The sequence below is a fragment of the Pogoniulus pusillus genome, chromosome 3 (assembly GCF_015220805.1).
Source record: "Pogoniulus pusillus isolate bPogPus1 chromosome 3, bPogPus1.pri, whole genome shotgun sequence".
NCBI lineage: Eukaryota > Metazoa > Chordata > Aves > Piciformes > Lybiidae > Pogoniulus > Pogoniulus pusillus.
Window position 1 is genome coordinate 21,198,821 of NC_087266.1, and position 13,976 is coordinate 21,212,796.

The following is a 13,976-nucleotide window of genomic DNA, read 5'->3' on the forward strand; positions in this document are numbered from 1 at the left end:
TCAAATTCCTTTTAAAACATACTTCCATTTAATATCCTACATAGGGTTGTTAAATTTACGTTCATGATCTATTCTTTCTAAGAACTCCCCATCTTCACAGGTTACATTTTACTCACACCTGTTTAGTTTTTGTGGTGTGGTTTGTTTTTTTAAGTCACTTCAGCAGAATACCCACCTACTTTGTTAAATGAAACCATTCACTCTTTTCTAGTAGGGATCAGCTACAGGCAGAATACAGTCAGTGTGAAGCTTAACACAGAAGCTTTCTTGTGGTACATGCCTCAAAATATGCCTACTAGCTTTTAATCAAAATATTTTGTATCTAAAAGTACCTAGACACAGTTCTAACTGATTGGCAGTGCTATTCATGCGAGGCAAACTCCCACCATGCAAAAACAAAGTGAAAAAATATGGTCAAATATCAAATACCTCACAGCACAGATTCTGCTAAAGCCCAGGAGTCTGTCATCCAGTCAGCTCTCATTCACACCTTCTCAAACATCCACTTTTTCTAGTGGAATCTTTATTCTTTACATGCTTCTTCTCCAGTTACTTGTCTAAGTCTTGGTTCTCTTCCTCTCCAGCTTCGACTGCGTTTCTGCTGAGGACACTTTTGATACCTTTTAAAACAATCCACAGAGGATCTCTAAAAGACAAGGCCATGTCTACAGAAAAAAACAGTAACTTCTTAAAAACCAATATGCAAATACCTTTGTCATAAGTTACTGCAAGAGAAAGTTCATCACCTGCTATATAATGCTCCAGTCTATCCTGCAAAAACATTTTTGGTTTCAGTTATTTTGTTCCCCTCCAAAATCTGCCCCCCCCTAAACTTGGAACTTGAAACAGCTCCCCAAACACTCATTTGCTCATTATTAATAGGAAAGTCCATGTGAACAAACATGCAAGGACCAGATTCAGGATGTATCTATGCTGCAACACTGCCAACATGTTTCCATTGTATTTGCAATGGAATCATCAAAATGCCTGCAAATCCATATTCACCAAAACGAGAAAGATTTCACCCGGCAAAACCCTTAAAGTTGACAAAACTAACCACTAGCCAGTAAAAGCAACCACACAGAGAGGTAACAGATAAAAGGACAAAAGGACTCAGTTAATGGGAGAATACTCCTCTGAAAACAACTGCTGACCCCTAAACACTGAAGCTCAGTGGCAGATCTGCAAAAGATAAGCCTAGGAACTAAAAATCTAACTCTGATGGCTATTTAAAACGCAACAGCAAGACCAGTTTTACGGCACCTTGTAAATTCCACTCCTTGTCCCAGCCATGTTATACACTTGATACAATGAGCATGTTCATCTTTTGTATCTAGCCTTAAAATTTGCTGCTCTGTTCCAAACCTGAAGAACAGCAATAGAACAAGGGGACACAGTCTCAAGTTGTGCCAGGGGAAGTATATCCTGGATGTTAGGAGGAAGTTCTTCCCAGAGAGAGTGATTTGCCATTGGAATGGACTGCCCAGGGAGGTGGTGGAGTCCCTGGAGGTGTTCAAGAGAAGACTCAATGACACATTTAGTGCCATGGTCTAGATGACTGGATAGGGCTGGGGGATAGGTTGGACTGGATGATCTTGGAGGTCTCTTCCAACCTGGTTGGTTTTATGATTACAGTTTTTGTTCTTCCACCTTTGTCTTCCCTATGTCAAATATAGTTCTTAATTTTCCACTTCATCTTCCTTAATCTCCCTTTTGTTCCAAACACAACTTGCTTTTCCCCAACAATGAACTCCCACAAGGAATAGAGTTAAACAAGTTTGAAAAAATACTCATGAGCATATGAGGAAGACCCATGCAAACAGCTCCAGGTCAGGACACTCAACAGCTATGCCCTAATACTGAATCCAGCGTGCACGTCAGAAGACCATTTATACCAGTCCCCTCACGCAGAAGGCGAGTTTAATTCCCATTTAATCAGCTGTTTCAACAAGATCAAATTTTCTAACAGTACATGCTAGAGGATTTGTTCTCTCAAATTCCATGCTTAACCTCCTATGCAGCATAAAGTCATCGTCTTCATAAATGAAACCAGGCGATTTGATGAAATCATTTATTAACTCTTCCACCAACATAATTGGTTGAACTTTTACAAGTGTTCACCAAGAAGCAAAAAACAACCACAACAATATTTCATCCACAATTGTGAAGACATATGCAATCTTCCATGAAAGTACTCAGTTCTGTTGAGCATTTTTATGAGTCCATGATAAACGTTTCAAAGTCTTGGTCTAAGTCTGAAACGAGGGCATCCACAAAATCTTCAATGGAGGGTGATTTCTGAAGCATACCTACGAAATCAAGACAAGAGACCCTTCAGTACTAATACTACAACCTTGAAAGCTTTGTCAGTAGTAACACTTATTGCTAAAGTCTAATGTCACAATGTGACAGTTACAGCTGTCAATGTTTCATCATCTGGAAATAAATGCAGTTATAACATATACAGATGATATAATTTTTTCAAGCTACCCACTACACATTATCACAAATTTCAAGACAGTCAACTGATCCTTATCATTACAATTCTGCTTACATAGGGAATTAACACACATTTTAAAAGTAATGTAACCATAGACTCAGTCATTTCCAAATGACTGGGATAAATCTGTGATTGAGCAGGTATCTAAATCCTTATCTGCTGAGTCTCAAGTGTGACAGTGCCAGAAAAAACACAAGCAGTACACACCTTTGAAGTGTTTCATTTAGCATTTAAAGTTCTGTCTGAAATATCTCTGAAATTTTTCAAAAGGCAAGAAATACACCCAAATGAAAGCATTTTCAGTGCCCTGCAGTTTTAGTTTTGCTTTTCTACAGTATCAGCACTTATCTTTCATTAAGAATTTTAATTAGTTCAACTGTTAGCTGTAGCATATGGCTACAGAATAACAGCAAGAGAAATCAGCATAATGAACAATCGTGCTCAAGCACTTTGTCAGGTAATACTATAAGCAGAGTGGCTGAAAATCTCACACCTTCCTCCCAGGTTTTTAGAAACCATGAGGATGTATCCTGTAAATTACTTCCAGGTGTTTCTTTGTACCTAACACTACATTAATGTTGGTCTTCTCATTGTTATTAACATTTTTGAGATCATATATGGAAATTTACTGCAATGCTTGTACCAGAAAAAAAAACCCAACACATTAAATTTTACATTATTTGGCAGCTGTAATCTTTGTACTTCTTTGAAGCGATCTGTTCCGACAGCTGCCAATGTAAATATAACCTTGTCCTACCCTTTCTGATCAGTGTACCTACTGAACAGAGTTTCATTTTCTTTCACATTCTCAACAATGCTTGCCTTCAGTGGAAATTTCAAGTGCATGCTGCTGGAAAATTGCAATCTTTTACTATAACACAATGATTCAGGAAATGGATCAGCTCAAGGTAATTTTGTGTGAGCAACCAGAAAGAATGTTCTTGCTAAGACCTCACAAAATCTCATTTCTATCTGATTTAAACATGTTAGTGTCCACACAAACTGCCACAACCCAGTAGGTCAATACTGAGCACTAAATAGAAAACAAATCTTGTTTCAGGTTGACTGAAATGCTGTTAAATGAAGATGCATCAAACCATTTTCAAAATAAAAGAGAACGGAATTAATATTTCCAAATACTTAAACATCTCATCTACTTTAATGTTAATAAAATCACTGTGGAATTACTTCTAGTTCACACTGAAAAATGGCTTGCTACATGCTGGGCTGAGAAACACAAGTTTCTGGATACCAGCTGCTAAACTAAACTCCCCAGAGTCATGGCTTCTTGTAAACTCCCTCTCTCAGGTTCCTGAGTGGGCTGTCTGTGGGATATGTGTATCTGCTCCTTAACAGCCTTGGAAAAATTCCAGTTCCAGTTATTTTCCTGCAGTTCAATCAGAATTGGAAAGAATGCCTTAAGAGGGTGTCTGAAACATGCACTGTCATGCTGACTACTGGAGCTTCATCTTGAACTCAGCTGGAGCTGTCCAGTCCCAATGGTGTGATTCAATTTGCCTTTTTTTGCCTAATTCTGCCTCAAACACTTACATCTGAACTAACAACCTGGTGGATTCTATGATTCTAACTCATTCTATTTCTAGAGACTGAACAGGAGTAAGACCTTCACAGGTGTGACACATCTCACCTTTTCCAGAAGTCTACTTTATGATGAGATGAGTAGTACCCAGGAAGAACCTACTTTCTCCTGTATTCGAGGAAGGAAACCTGGATGACTAGTTAAGGCCTAACAAAATTCTCAGGTTGGTGAAATTATTCCCTCATTCCAATTTTTAAGACATGACTCTACAAAAGAGCCATTTTTCTATAGCAAATAAGCCTTTTCCTATCAGGTATCAGTCTGAAGGAATGGTTGTACTGCTGCATAGGCAGTATAAAAAAATTGACCATAATAGACATCACCACCACTCCCCAGGCCTCAAAATACAAAAGAAAAACCCTTTCCAATACAAAAACCAGCCAGCCTGGGTGATGTTTATCCAATTTTTTTGTCAGAGTAAAGTTTATTCTGCTGTGGAAAATTCTTAAAACTTATTATCCTTACACTGCAAAAGAATAAAAGCTAACAGTGCAATGGTCAGGGGGAAGAAAAGAGAACAGACTGATGCTGGGATTGTCTGCAAGTAAATGTAATTTGCCTCTTACTTAAAAAAATGGCAAGTGATAACAGAAACAGCCCAGTCCTGGATGTTACAAAATGAAAAAAAGAAACATTAATTAACTACACAGTACACTCGGACACATTTTAGTGCAGCTGAATACAGCTTTACCAAACCTACCTAAAAACTTGTTACAAATTGCCTTCATTTAGACTCCATATGGCTTGTTTTAAATTCTAGAAGAATTCAATATTGTTCTGGCAATTGTTCTGGTCAGATGACCTCCTATTCAGTAGTTCCAACTTCTGGTAATACAAACAGCTTTCAGATTTCTTGCATTAGTGGTCTACTGTACTCCTATTTTCCCACCACTGACATCAAAAGCAGACATTGGCAAACTGCTTTTGCAAAGGAAAAGATGAAGAGTGATTAACTGAGGTCACTGCTGAAAAAACTCCTACTGCAGTAAAATGATCAGACCCTTATGAAATAAATAACTACAGATTCTGGAGAAGACAACTCCAAAAGAAACAGACACTGATGGCATTTCAGTGTTCCAACCTCTTACTCTACACAGATGTGTTCAAAAATGGTCATCTCCCTTTAAACTCCATTAAAATATATCAAAGCTGATCCTGCTTTGATATATTCTAAGTACTCAGCACTTCAGTCTAAATGATTTAGTAAGATGTCCACAAGGTCTGATGATTGCAGTTTTAAAATCTAGGCGTGTGTTTTATACATTCAGCCCAACTCCTGTTTCAGCTCGGTCTCTCCCAAGCCTAAGGCAACTACATAACTTATCTTCTCTGCTTTGAAGTTTTCTTTCACATTACAGCACTGTGGTTAACCACACCCTTTTGAGAGATGGTTAGCTGCAACCTACAATCACTGAAAACTGGGAGAAGAATAAAGCCTGTGGCAAAATCTGGCCTCTGCCCCTTTGAAACACTAATTATATTGGGTCTGTGTAGTTTGAGTTAACATATGTTGCCATTCACATCACCTTTTAGGATTTATGCCTATTTCTTACGCAGAGAGACACACAATTGTTATCTGGACATTTCAACAGCCTCTTCAAATTGTAATTATTCCATGAAGTACAACTTGAGGCATAGAAAATAACTTTTCAAACTGCACTGGCAGAAACACGTGTGTGTTCACTCACTCAGCTGATTACCACGGATGCACACAGCTGCCTCTGCCTGTCTGCAGTATCATACTACACTAACACATCAAGAGCACAAAAACTCCATGTGTATTTACGCATAAGGACTTCTTCAGAGACACAAAGGACAAATGTGATTGCATTGAAACTGCTGGAGAAGCACACTCCAGGATATGTTCCGCGCCCACAGATCATCCAACTCTGTACTTTCCACAACGCGATTCACTTTCTGCCTATGCACCTGGGTTTCTTTCCAGTCAAGGAGTGCCAAGGGAGAGAGGCAGGGATGGTGCACACCTGAATCTTGTTCAGGCCTGCAACCAGCACACAACTGGACCTGGAAGGGCCAGATGGGTAGAGTATCTTTAAAAGAAATGTGAAATCCCTAATGCCACATAGTCCTAGGAAGAAGACAATCTGCAAGAGTCACAGAGCTAACTCAAAATTCAAAACTAATCCAATTCTTCTCAAGGTCTATTTCCTCTATAAGAAAAAAAAAAAAGAAAACAAAAAAGAAAGAAAGCCTCTCAGGCAATGCATTGTTCACTCTTTCTTCTCATTGCTCTCGCTATCCATATTTGGATTTTGTGGATTATCAAAGGGGTAAGATCAAAGTGGTCACTTCAGAAAATGTTTTAAAAAATAAACTTTTATGTTGTTTTGGTTGTGTTATTTTAAATGCAAACAAATGCCAAGAGAACCAAATCCAAATAAGAAAAAAAAGAATACCGTGTTTTCTAATTAAAGACTAGTCCAAACAGGAACCTCGTTAGTAACTCCACTGAATGGCAGGCCAGATCCTTTCTCATCCCTAATCAGTACATCTATGGAATCATGTGGGAGAAAGATGAAAAGCTAAGGTCATACCTAAACACAAAAGAAAGACAATAGATGGCTTTTGAGAGGAGAAGCTTAACAAAGAAATCGAATAAATGAAATGCACTTGTAAAGTTATCTGCTATCAGTCAATAAATATGGCTTACTTTACAATGAGATATGGAAGAACTTGAGGGGTGAGGCTCTATACATGCATCTGAGTGTCAGAATTGTATAAGCACATTTCCATATATATATATATATATATATATATATATATATTAAAACCCACACCTGAAGAACCAGCTTATGGAACTTCAGGTTTTTGAAATATGGCACTAGTGACCAGAGCAGCTGGACTGTTCACTTGAAGTACAATCAACAAGCTTTTAAGTTTGGTGGAATCCAATCAGAAATCTGTTCACCTGATATGGGAGCACAGTTTTGTCACTGATGAAAACCAAGACAAGGTGGAAATCAAGTACGCTGGAACACGCATGATGAAAGGGGAAAAAAAGGCAGCAAATGGAATCAGGAACTGATGAAATATAAACAAATGGAAGAACTAATAAATGGTTTTACTTTTCAGAGAACCACAGAATGTCAGGGGCTGGAAAGGACCTCAAAAAAATCATCCAGTCCAACTCCCCTGCCAGAGCAGGATCACCTATACCACATCACACATGAACGTGTACAGGCAGGTTTTGAATATCTCCAGAAAGGCAGACTCCACAACCCCCCTGGGCAGCCTGTTCCAGTGTTCTGTCACCCTCACAGTGAAAAAATTCCTCCTCATGTTTACAGGAAACTTCCTATGCCTCAAGTTCCACCCATTGCTCCTTGTCATTGGGCATCACTGAGAAGAGCCTGGCTCCATCCTCCTGCCACTCACCCTTTACATATTTATAAACACTGATGAGGTCACTCCTCAGTCTCCTCTTCTCTCTGTTAAAGAGCCCCAGCTCCCCCAGTCTCCCCTTGTAAGAGAGATGTTCCATTCCTTTAATCATCTTTGCAGCTCTGCCTTGGACTCTCTCAAGCAACTCTATGGTCCTAACATTTGGTTTAGTACCATTTAATCTTTTCATGAATAATCTGGATAATGAGGCAAAGTTCAAAGAGAAGTGCAAAGTCCTATAACTGGGGAGGAACAAGCCAGTTGTTAAAGTGTATGCTAGGAGCCACCCAGCAAGAAAAGAGTTTGGACAAAAAGAACCTGGGAGTCCTGGTGGACACTAAATGGAACATGAGCTGGCAATGGGCCCTTGCTGCAAAGAAGGTGTGTGGCACCCTGGACTGCATTAGGCAAAGTATTGCCTGTAGGTTGAGAAGGTGATCTTTCTCCTCTACTCAGCACTGCTGAGGCCACACCTGGAGTGCTGTGTCTGGTGCTGGGATCCTCCATATGACGAGATGACTGAGCAGGGCAGAAGTATATTCTCTCCTGTGAGGAAAGGCTGAGAGAGCAGAGATCAGACATCTTAGAAAAAAGATGGCTCAAGGGGATCTTATTAATAAGCATAAATAAAAGGAGGGTGCAAAGAAGATGGAGCCAGGCTCTTGTCATTGGTGTTCAGTGACATCAGAGGCAGTGGGCACAAACTGAAACATGGGAAGCTCCCTCTGATCATCAAGAAACACTTTTTCCCTGCAAGGATGACTGAACGCTGGCACAGAGTGCCCCTACAGGTGATGAAGTCTCCATCCTCGGAGATATTTAAGAGCTATCTGCACATGGTCCTGGACAACCAGCTCTATCTAGGTGGCCCTGGTGGAGCAAAAGGGTTGGATCAGATGAACTCCAGAGGCTCCTTCCAGCCTTCATCCTTCTGTGATTCTGTATTTCTGTCAGAACACCTTGAAAATGTCAGCTATTTTTTGTAAATCATAGCAAAGAAGGGCAAGTTTGCAAGTCATGCTGAACAAAAAACCCTCTACTTCAGAGACATAAATAATCTGGAGAACATACAGTTGCTTAATGTATGACAAATCTAAGGACAGCAGAGGTTACGGCCTCAAGTATAAACAGAGAGGTCAAAGAACTGAAATGTTCTAGTTATGAAACTGTGCCAACCTCATGATGAAATACCAACACATTACCATTGTCTTCCTTATCTGTAAAAAAAATAGCATTAACTTCCAGATACCAAACAGGAGCAAAGAAAGGCCAAGGAATTAATATTCATCATAGAATTTCAAACTGAAAGATGCCCTGTTAGGACTTACCAAGCATCCATACCAAGAACAGCGACCCTAATGCAAAACACTTTGAATATTGCAACATTACAGGGCAGAAGTCTTTATCCTGATCTCACTGGTAGATTTCAGTTCAGCACTTTCTCCAATTTGTTTCATTCTCGTGACTGCTTTTTAACATATGAAATAGAATATTTTTGCTATCACTATGGATTATTTTTAGAAGTTATTTTTCAGATTGAAAGAGGCAAATATGGTATCAAGAGGATAATATATCATGTTACGTTACAACATTCAGACTTCCTTCTCATGAGTATGTGTACTCAATGTACTGATGCAACCAAAGCTGTTTTGACAATGCTAAAATGACATGGCCAAGCTAGGTTGAAATTCTTGTATGAAAGGTAACTCCATTATGAAATCCATGTATGTAGAAGTTACCCATTTTTTTGCATCTAAAATGGTGTCTATCAATCTTCAAGTATGAGATACTCATATTCTACACTCTTTAGAAAGCCTTGTAATCCAAACCCTTTCAACACTGCACCCAAACTACCTGATGATCATGCTGTGTATCACAAGTTCTACTGACCACGACACAAAGCTGACAAGCAGTCCACTTCACAAAATATATGTACACATTTCTTTCACAAATCTATTGAAAATCAAAATTAAAATTAAAAGACCAAATAGGGAATGCAGTTAATTTATTTCTTCCTTGAGCAAGGGAATAAAACAGTTCTGGTTTTTCATATTTTTTTTACCTTGAACCATAAGCATGGGCTCTTTTCCACCGCCGTGTGCCAGCATCTCTCTACGATAACGCTCACCCATTGCCCTGGAGAAACACAGATGTTAGAGCCATCTGCAAACACAACCTCTTCAGCTTTTGGTCAGATTTGTTTCTACAATCTCTGTGGAACTCTGAGACAGAGATCAAATGAAATTTTCCACCCTGAAACAATGAGTGTCTTGACTCCGAGTTGACTCCTTAAATCCCACTTACGTTTAAAATGACACTGTGAGTAACTGAACCAGACAAATTTTATACGTATGAATGTGTGTTGGTGTTTGTAGAAGTTAATTTACAAACAACATTTCAGCCTTCCTTGCTCCAAGGAGAAAAGCTGCTCTGTTACGGTGCTCTTAACATTCACCTAAGGTGTAAGAACACTTAAGAGTTTGTGATCTCATAATTTAATTTCACAAAGCAAAATGAGGCGGATAGCTGCGCTTAGCTTTGAAGCTGGTGACATGAAGCCTGTTTAATACCTGCAGTTGCTTTGATTTCAACAGATAATTACAAGTAATTAGGCATCTATGAAATTCAAGCTGTCTTATTAGAGCTAAACATGGGTGTCAGTGCCTCCCAACTGGCACACCTGTATTTTAATACACTGACACGAATTTTTTTGCACCAATCAACGTGTCCCAAAATACACTGGATACCTGTGCTTATACATGGTTTTGTAACCTTCTCAAAATCAGGAAGGTGGCTAAGAACTAATTGTCATTAAAAAAAAAAAAAAAAATCAATCTACATGGCCCCATTTCATGTTTTCCAGAAGCAAGTAACACAATATTTCATTTTACTTAAAATTTTCTCTAGTTTTACCTATCAAATGGGTCCTGAGCAAAGCACTGTTTCCACACCATGGAGGCAACAGCCCTAGACATCAGGTAGGAGTAGTATTTGGCACCGTAGCCCACAAGATGACTGAAGCGCAGCTGCCAGGCCTGTAAGGAGAAAACAAACAAAAGCCAGAATAGAAGTCATCTTTCAGATCATTAAAACTGTTTGGCATTTCTGATGCATGATGGAAGAAATCCAATACTTTTAAAAGCCAATCATTTAAAAAAGCAGGAAAAAAAAAAGAGAAGAGAAAAAAAATCCCTACTATGAGAAAGCCCAGAATAAACACATCCTTTATTGTAAGAAGTATTTTTCAACATAAATATTGTGTTTTGAAAAATATAAATAGGGTAAGAAGAGAAAACTGAGCAGTGAAAAAAAAAAAAAGGTCATTTATGTTTGATAATAGCTGTATGGTTCTACTGGCCTGGAAAGAAAATGACAACTGATACAGGTAACACCACATTTTACCATTTTCCACGTGGGTTAAGTGCAGTGTCACACCTGAAAAAAGTTCAACTTATAAACTTGTTGCACAAACAAACTAATAAGGAGGACTTGCATTTAGCACTACCAAAAAAGCTGAACTCTGTTTCTTCATTCAAGAAGGTGCTGATCATCAACTTACTCTTCATTAGCCTACTCAAAGGTGTATGCCTACCTTAAAAAAAAAAACAAACACAACACAGCTGAGAGAATGGGGAAAAAAAATAAGTTTTTGGCTTTTAATCAGTCTTTTCATCTTAAAAAAAGGTAGCAAACGGTGGTCTATAATCTAGTTCCCTGTGAGCAGCTGATGAGAAACAGAGTTGTTAGCCTCCTTTCCTAGGCAATACCCACAACAGAAAGCTCTCAGTTGGCTGTAATTTAGCTGTTCAAAAGCTACTTTTCACCAGTATGGTTATCTCCACTCTAAGACAGGTACTCAGAACAGATCGAATTTTCCATGGGTGTGCAGTCAAGCTCCTCCTGCTAATGCGCATGCCTAGCTCAGAGCAGGGACAGCAAACCTAGAGGAAATTAAAACGCATCTCTCCACTCTTCCCTTCTCCTGTGGATCTCCATTCACGGTGCAAATTCTTTACAACTGTGGTGGAGGGCCCATAGGTCCAAACAGCCTTACACATGCCTTGCCTGGACATGTTTTTTCTGCCCAAGCCAGAGGTAAGCACACGAAAGGGACAAGAGTGGCACAACAGGGCTGGTGCCACAAAGCCTGGGCTGCCCAGGGCGCAGGCTGTGTAAGCGGCTGCACAAGCCCCCGCGCTTAGCGTGTGGCCCACCGGGGTAGGGCTCCTGCTCTTCCCATCTTTGGGGGAACCAGACCTGTGGACCCTTCCTAGTTTGGTGTGCTTTGGCCGACTGCCAGAAGCCTACTGGACGACATCCTGGCCAAAGGACTGTTAATCTCGGTCCACATCTGATAAACAGGGCAATCCAGGTAAGCAAGATGCTCTTGCCGCTCTCTCCGCTCACCCCTCCCTGCCTGCCTGCCGCCTGGGGCTACTACCTTTGTTGTCGCTTTAAGTACTTCTTTGTTCCACAACACTTCGCATCCATTCAGTGGACGATCTAAGCACACGTTCCGGGCCGGCCCGCCCTGCCCGCCTTCCTTGCGGTACACTTGCAGCACTCAATGGGACTGCTCCAGCCCGCAGACCTGGAGCCCTGCTTCGCCCAGGTGGCTGCTGACCACCCGATGTCCTTCTGAGGAGCCACGGAACACCTCCGTGGAACCTCCTCAGACGGCGAGCCCCAATTTGAACTGAACTATCAGCTCCAAGTGAAATCAACCCCGTGGCTTTCACTATATATACATTTTGGGAATACAGATATTGAAATTTCCAACTAGTGAGTATTTGAATTCTCTTAAGTTGCTATAGGAATTTCATTAACTTTACCAGCAGCAGTTTATGCTGCAAGGCTCTGATCAGAAGCATCTCTAAAACCTTTCCCAAGTTGCTTAATTTGGCTGTATACAGACATTCTGCAAAATAGTTTTACCAACCCTATCAAAGAATTTGTGTGGGTTAGCTGTAAATAAGTTTGGGAAAAAGTTCTCTTTGTATATATTAATAAATTATTCAATAACCTTTACATGGGCCTCATATCTCACTCCAAACTCAGACTCAAACCCCTCTATAACAAGAATCCCCCACCCCAAACTCAGACTCAAACCCCTCTATAACAAGAATCCCCCACCCCAAACTCAGACTCAAACCCCTCTATAAGAAGAATCCCCCCCTCCCTCTTTGTTTTTTAAAGGTAAGCACCAACTGTACTGTATCTCACTGTAGCACAAGTATCTAACAACATTCAGCTTGGATACAGATGCTCCAATTTGCACTGAAAATTACTCTGGTTAGTGTGTTTCTACTTTATAGCTACAGTTTTTCTAACCAGTCCATTAATTAATTATAGCCACAAGCACTAAACAAACAGCACATTCTGAAAGGTATCAGAAAGTCTACATTTCTAGAAGCCTGAGCAGGAAAACGTGACAGCTTTTAGTTTATTGCATAGGAATTTTCAAAGTTAGGATTAAAAGTTTCAACTCTTGTTGAACTGGGGAGTACAACTCTCCCAGGAATGTGGAATTGATGAATTGGTTTCATATATGCATGAATTTAAGTAACTTCCAAATATATAATGGCAGAGAAAAATCAAAGCTGCTGCTTCTGCTACAAACAAAAATAATTTCTAGGAGCTTGACACAGAAGAGCCTGAAATACTCTTCTCTGTGAGAAAGGAGCTGTAACCAGGACTGTCTTCCACAACAGTGCAGATTACATCAAATCGAATGCTCTTGCATTTAATGGTCTGCACCTAAAATAGTTCATCTGCACTTTAAGAATGGGCTACTACTCCATTTGTGAGGGTTACTGAAACTACCACAACTACAAAAGGAGAAAATAACACCTTCTCAGCAACTTTCCTGAGACAAAAATCTTGTTTCAGAGTCTGCATCTGAAACAGGCCTCAGTACTCTCTGTCCAAATAGAGGATGTTTTGCTCAACCTCACCTTTGCTAATATACTTAAGTAAGAACCTTCACATTACTTGCTTTCAAAACAGAAATGAAAAGATAGAGAAAGTAAAACACTGCTCATCCCTCTCCCTGCATTTGGGGAGACTTTCTCACATGGTAAGTTGAAGTTGGCAGCAGGACAGTACCCAAAAAAACAAAATTAAAGTTGAGGATGACTAAATCCATCTGAAGATAGACTCCTAGGACCAAAAAGGTATAGATGAGCATCTCTTCCTTCACTGGAATAAAGAACATACTTTTAGATAGGTCAAGTTGTATAATGACTACCACTCTCAAATTGCGACTGCTTTCCTACTGCAGACAGCATACACCAGATCATAAACCCCACTACTCCCTAGGGAAGTTTGAAGCCTATATTCATTTATTTTTCATCAGTACAGATTTTCCTCACTATAGAGTATGAATGACTCTAGCACACCATCATTCCAGAACGTGTGGATGCCTCCTCCCTGGAAGTGTTCAAGGCCAGACTGGATGGGGCTTTGAGCAGCCTG

General features: G+C 39.9%; 1 protein-coding gene across 1 annotated transcript in view; it reads right to left on the bottom strand.

The window, feature by feature from the left end:
* Nucleotides 1-2,057: 2,057 nt before the first annotated feature.
* MIPEP (mitochondrial intermediate peptidase) overlaps nt 2,058-13,976 on the bottom strand; it is a 79,093-nt gene continuing 67,174 nt past the window's right edge. The window contains exons 17-19 of the mRNA XM_064171995.1: nt 10,416-10,537; nt 9,565-9,638; nt 2,058-2,309 (exon numbers count right to left, since the gene is read on the bottom strand). Coding sequence (XP_064028065.1) covers nt 2,215-2,309; nt 9,565-9,638; nt 10,416-10,537 — 291 coding nt within the window. The 3' untranslated portion in view covers nt 2,058-2,214. The remainder of the gene's footprint in view (nt 2,310-9,564; nt 9,639-10,415; nt 10,538-13,976) is intronic.